Source organism: Ceratina calcarata, unplaced genomic scaffold (genome assembly GCF_001652005.2).
Source record: "Ceratina calcarata isolate Rehan_Ccalc_2016 unplaced genomic scaffold, ASM165200v1 scaffold111, whole genome shotgun sequence".
Taxonomy (NCBI): Eukaryota; Metazoa; Arthropoda; class Insecta; order Hymenoptera; family Apidae; genus Ceratina; species Ceratina calcarata.
This window is the reverse complement of record NW_017132019.1, coordinates 579,178-584,563: the sequence shown is the minus strand read 5'-3', so window position 1 is coordinate 584,563 and position 5,386 is coordinate 579,178. Positions and strand designations below refer to the sequence as shown.

General features: G+C 32.5%; 3 protein-coding genes across 4 annotated transcripts in view; 2 read left to right on the top strand and 1 right to left on the bottom strand.

The window, feature by feature from the left end:
* Positions 1-10: 10 nt before the first annotated feature.
* Positions 11-2,197, bottom strand: Bub3 (mitotic checkpoint protein Bub3). Of its 2 annotated transcripts, none has more exons than XM_018020528.2 (5): positions 2,116-2,197; positions 1,504-1,699; positions 1,357-1,426; positions 971-1,281; positions 11-894 (listed from the first exon to the last, which is right to left on the bottom strand). In XM_018020528.2, exons 2-5 carry the CDS (start codon positions 1,696-1,698, stop codon positions 490-492), a joined length of 981 nt encoding a protein of 326 aa, XP_017876017.1. In that variant the 5' UTR covers position 1,699; positions 2,116-2,197; the 3' UTR covers positions 11-489. The 2 variants fall into 2 exon arrangements, with proteins under 2 accessions (XP_017876017.1, XP_017875999.1); XM_018020510.2 differs by lacking the exon at positions 2,116-2,197 and adding an exon at positions 1,793-2,087.
* On the top strand, positions 2,139-4,598 carry Nop56 (Nop56 ribonucleoprotein). Its single transcript, XM_018020498.2, has 3 exons — positions 2,139-2,286; positions 2,751-3,322; positions 3,395-4,598. The coding sequence occupies exons 1-3, from the start codon at positions 2,284-2,286 to the stop codon at positions 4,296-4,298; spliced, it is 1,479 nt and encodes a 492-aa protein (XP_017875987.1). The 5' UTR covers positions 2,139-2,283; the 3' UTR covers positions 4,299-4,598.
* Positions 4,599-5,049: 451 nt separating this feature from the next.
* The window catches only part of LOC108622179 (nucleolin), a 3,479-nt gene continuing 3,142 nt past the window's right edge, over positions 5,050-5,386 (top strand). Inside the window, exon 1 of the mRNA XM_018019886.2 lies at positions 5,050-5,162. The gene's annotated coding sequence lies outside the window, so the exon portion shown is untranslated. The remainder of the gene's footprint in view (positions 5,163-5,386) is intronic.

Here is a 5,386-nt window from a genome sequence, read left to right as displayed (position 1 = left end):
ATAGAAGTTATTATTAATCTGCATGTAACGTACTGTTTAATAAGCCCAGTATATTGAATAAAAAAGGTATTTTATTAAAATTTGACTGGTCTAAAATTCATGAACAATTATTACTACATTTGTATAATTACCAGATATTTAAGATATAAAAATGAAAAACTCTTATTATACAAGGTGTCCCAGAATGCACACACGACTTTCCTCTGAGAGTATAACAAAATTCTAAGTCAAAAATTCCTCTTCCACTTTTCCCTCCAATCGCTATTAACAAAGTTATTAACGAAAAAAGGGGAAGAGGAACTTTTGACTCAGAATTTCATTTTCTTTGACACTTTCAGAATCGTGCATTCTGGGATATCTTGTATACACTCTTTGAACAATCATTAATTTTCTGGAAAAGGCTTCAGCATTTATTTTCTGCTTCTTCGATGAAACAGTCTAATAGTTAAAAAACGTTTTAACCTATTTTTTTTAAATGTTTGTACACTATTATTTTGGTTTAGTTTCTTGATCATTTACATATCTTATATAAATCTCTCTCTCGTCATTTCCGCCTGGTGGAATTTCAGCTTCATTCAAATATGATACCCCTATAGCAAGTACAGAACCATCGTGACTAAAGCTAAGAGCAGCGACTCCAGCATTGTATCTATGAAACTGGCATAAACGTTTTTTGTTAAATCCATCCCAAATATTCACATAACCGTCCGAGCCACCAGTTGCAAACGTATTATAAGTGGAATGAAAACTAATAGCATTGACGGGGTATATATGTTCCACATTGTTTTCCTTTATCCTATGACACTTGAAAGCATATTTCTTCTTCTGTGCTTCTGGTGTTGTATCAAGATATTCAACAGCTACTCGGCCTTCAATGCTACTAAGAACATATCCCTAAAAGTAAGACAAAGCAATAAATAATATCTCTCACGTTCAATTCTTCACTTAATTTAAAAAATCACAAATTTACCTGTTCATTGGGAAAACCTTTAATGCAACGAGTTTGATACTTCAAACTGCTTTCTCGTCTTTGGAACATGCCAGCCATATTTCTCAGATCCCAAATACAAACTTTTCGTTTGGCTGTACCTACCACAAATTTATCTCCGCACACAGATAAGGCAAGAACAACGTCTGGCTGCAAATAACTACCTACACAGGTGGGTGTCCTAGGATCCCAAAGTTTTACTGCTGCATCCCACCCACCAGTTAATATTGCATTTACTGCCGCACAATATTCAATTTTTCTAATTGGCTTATCATGTTGTCCCATTACCGATTCTGCAATTTTTATACTTTTTCATATATACAATCTCAAGAATAAATAAGAATAAGAATAAAAATATTTATTCATACCAGTATTACTATTAATGTCATACATCTTCAACGTATTTCCTAAACCACCACTGTATGCATGAACGGCATCCTTAAAAATCAAAAAGACAGTACTTGTGGAATATTAAAAATACCAAAAGATCGAGAGCTTCATGGATTAATAATTACCTGAAATGCGACATCTAAAACTGGCAAATCATGATTGTACTTTAATCTCATAGTGTTCGCATGAATATCATACAATCGGACCGTACTGTCCCATGAAGAAACAAGGAGGAACTGTGTCGAATTCGGTCCAAACTCCACCGCCGATATCGCATCGGTCGGAGGAGATTTTATTTTAAACTCTGTTCGGGATTCCATTCTTATATGAAAGAAAAAAAAATTGTAGTAAATTTGTATACTTTATAAACACTATAAACAAACATAACCTGCATAAAATACAATGCAAACATACACTTTACAAAAGTTATTGCTTGCAACAATAGTTTTATCGTTGTATTATTCAGAATTCCTTTTGCTTCACTAGCAGCATAGACAGATTAAATATTGGTTTAAAAAGAACTTAAATATTCATAAAGGAGACGGATGCATTAGATGCATTCGGTCGTACACATAACGTAAATGTACAATCTATGAAAAGTTGAAGAAATCAAACGTTATCAGTAGAAGTGCTTACTAAACAAAATAATTTATAGTAGATTACTGAAATATCTAAGAAATATATAAAATTCAAGTAATTGTCTGTGAACACTACTTCATTATAAATTTCTCATTCACCTTCTGTAATCGGCAAATTTGAATTTCAGGAAGCACTGAAAACTCCATATTTCAGTTTACGGTGTTATATCCGGAACACATGGTCGATTTCTAACCCAAGTAATGCGCTCTGCGTTTACTGCAGTTTACTGTTTAGGAACATTGAATGGAAGTTAAAATAAAGGAACCATGGTGAGACTAATTGTTTTAAACATACTATTAAATTTATTTATGATATGACTTCCTACGAATTCGTTCGTATTTGTACTTTTTACGAAACAATAGTTTTAATCTTCATTCTGCCGAATGGAACAGATTATATTTAATATTTTTTATTAATAGAATTAAATGCAATTCTTCATTATTAATATTAAGAATTATATACTGTTTAAATTTAATAGAGATGTGTTTTTACGACTGTTGAAAACTTGTAAAAGTACTTGAAGTTCTCTGAATGGATTGTGTTTCTTTTGATCATAACAATGTTCATTAAGAACAAAATATTAGACGTATCATTGTCGTCTCAAGAATGCGTACTATAGTACTGTATTAGTTCCAGAGCTTATGTTTTCAATTCTTTGTTATTTTTCTATCGTAAAATAATAAATAAGAAGAAACTATAAAGAAACTTTACATTTAAACAATTTTTGTTTCAGTTAAAGTTTTACGTATTGTTCGAGCATGCTGCTGGTTATGCACTCTTTGCGGTCAGAGAATTTGAGGAGGTAGGGATGTTGCTACCTCAGGTTGAAGCATCTGTCACAGATTTATCTCGCTTCAATTCAGTTGTAAAACTAGTTGGGTTCTCGCCTTTCAAAACTGCCTTAGCAGCTTTGGAAAGTATAAACAATATTTCTGAAGGAGTTGTCCCTGAAGACTTACAACTGTTCTTGGATTCATGTATACCAAAATCTGGGAAGAAAAATAAAGTTGTGCTAGGAGTAGCAGATCCGAAACTTGGAGCTAGTATTACTGAAGCACTAAATATTAAATGTGACCATACTGGAGCCATCCCAGAAATCATTAGGGGAATAAGATTTCATTTTCATAGTTTAGTGAAAGGTTTCACTGCGAAGAGTTCTGGAATTGCACAGCTTGGGCTTGGTCATAGTTATTCTAGAGCTAAAGTAAAATTCAATGTCAATCGTGTAGATAATATGATTATACAGAGTATAGCTCTGTTAGATCAATTGGACAAGGATATTAATACATTCAGCATGCGTATAAGGTAATAATAGTAAGATACTTGTTTTCCATTTACATTGTCAATGTTTGTTAATCACGAATATATTTCTTGCAGAGAATGGTACAGTTATCACTTTCCAGAACTTGTAAAAATAGTACCTGAGAACTATATGTATGCCAAAGTTGCTAAATTAATAAAAAACAGAAAAGAACTTACAAATGAGAAATTAGAAACTTTGGAAGAAATTGTTATGGATAGTGCAAAAGCCCAAGCAATTATCGACGCATCTAAATCATCTATGGGAATGGATATTAGCCCTGTCGACCTCCTTAACATCGAAATGTTTGCGGCCCGTGTTATTGCTCTGGCTGATTATAGAAAACAGCTGGCAGAATATTTAAGATCTAAAATGGCAGGAGTAGCGCCAAATTTGGCGACATTGATCGGTGATCAAGTAGGTGCGAGATTAATAGCACATGCCGGTTCTCTAACTAATTTGGCTAAATATCCCGCCTCTACTGTGCAAATATTAGGCGCGGAAAAAGCCTTGTTCAGAGCCTTAAAAACAAAAGGTAATACTCCGAAATATGGGTTGCTGTTCCACTCGAGTTTCATTGGTCGTGCGGGAACGAAAAATAAAGGTAGAATTTCAAGATATCTTGCAAATAAATGCTCGATAGCATCAAGAATCGATTGCTTTACTGATACGCCAACCAATATCTTCGGCGAGAAGTTGCGGCAACAAGTAGAAGATCGATTGAAATTTTATGAAACTGGAGAAATACCCAAGAAAAATATAGATGTTATGAAGGAAGCATTAGAAGAAGCTGCGCAAGTAATAGCCAGCATAGAACAAGAAAAACCTAAAAAGAAGAAGAAGAAAGATAAGAAAAGAAAAAGCGAAGTATTAGAAAATGGAAAAGAAAATGGAAGAGTTGAAAATGGAGTAACAGAAGAAACTGAAGAACCTAAGAAAAAGAAAAAGAAGAAATCCAAGAATTTGGATGAAGACGAATGAATCTGTATCTACTGTCTGTGTACTGAAGTATAACAGTCTACTAATTTTACTCAGTTCTGAGAATGAAAATATTTGACATTTCTTCAAAAACTCCATTTATAGTGACAACTTTTGTTCATAATTTGGTTCATCATTGAATGTACATTTTTGTTGTATGATTATGTTAAATCGACAAGCAGATCTGTAACTTAAAGGCAGAATTTTGTATATGCAACATACCTTGACTCTTAAATACTGTTTAAAACATATATATATTATTTTACAAAAGAAAACTGTAAAATATAATCTTTTTTAACTACATTTAAGTTTCCTGTTTCTAATCCCATTAATCCAATCTTACCATATATACTTAATGCTTCAGTTTTTTCTTACTTATTCTATCGTATACCATATTGACAGGCAATGTCATGCATTCATATTATGAATATAAATATAGTAAACATACAAGCCATATGTAAATAAGTAGAAGAAAGTAAGAATAAGTAACGGAAGTGTGTTTATAACGGAAGTGACGTCGATCGCTCAATTTCGAATTAAAAATGAACAATTTATAAGAAAATGATATGTAATTACATGTCATACATTGTAATTTATATACTTAAAAGGATTTCATATCTTTTACTACACAGAGATAGTTTTGGAAATAAATGTTTCTCAAATATGTGATTGGGAACTATTCACTACATAACTAAGTACGCATGCGTATTGGTGAACCGGAGTCAAAATCGGAACTGAAAGCTTGTATCTGCAGTACGCAGTACGTAAATGAATTACGGACGCTTCACAATTCTACGCTGTAACATTGTGGTACGGACGCGTGGTTCAGGTAACCTCGAAAAACTCGTATCCGACCACGTTTGGAAGGTATGTTAATTTAGTTTTGATAAACTAAGAAAATTCTATTTAGCTTGTGTATTATTTAGAATAAAAGAATTTTTGTGTAATAGAATATTAATGAAATAAGTTGAATGGTTATTAGGTAAATTAAATATACGTAGAAGTAAAAATGTTTTTGACTTCCAATGCGTGATCGAAACTATTTTCATACTTCAGCTCAATTGCATATTTTACTTTTTAATGTGTGTATG

Coding starts and splice junctions, on each gene's coding strand:
- Bub3 (XM_018020528.2), bottom strand. CDS start 1,698: ATGGAATCCCGAACAGAGTTTAAAATAAAATCTCCTCCGACCGATGCG. Junction 1,282..1,356: donor TGACATTAATAGTAATACTG/GTATGAATAAAT, acceptor TAAAAATTGCAG/AATCGGTAATGGGACAACAT. Junction 895..970: donor AAGGTTTTCCCAATGAACAG/GTAAATTTGTGA, acceptor TCTTACTTTTAG/GGATATGTTCTTAGTAGCAT.
- Nop56 (XM_018020498.2), top strand. Junction 3,323..3,394: donor ACATTCAGCATGCGTATAAG/GTAATAATAGTA, acceptor TATTTCTTGCAG/AGAATGGTACAGTTATCACT.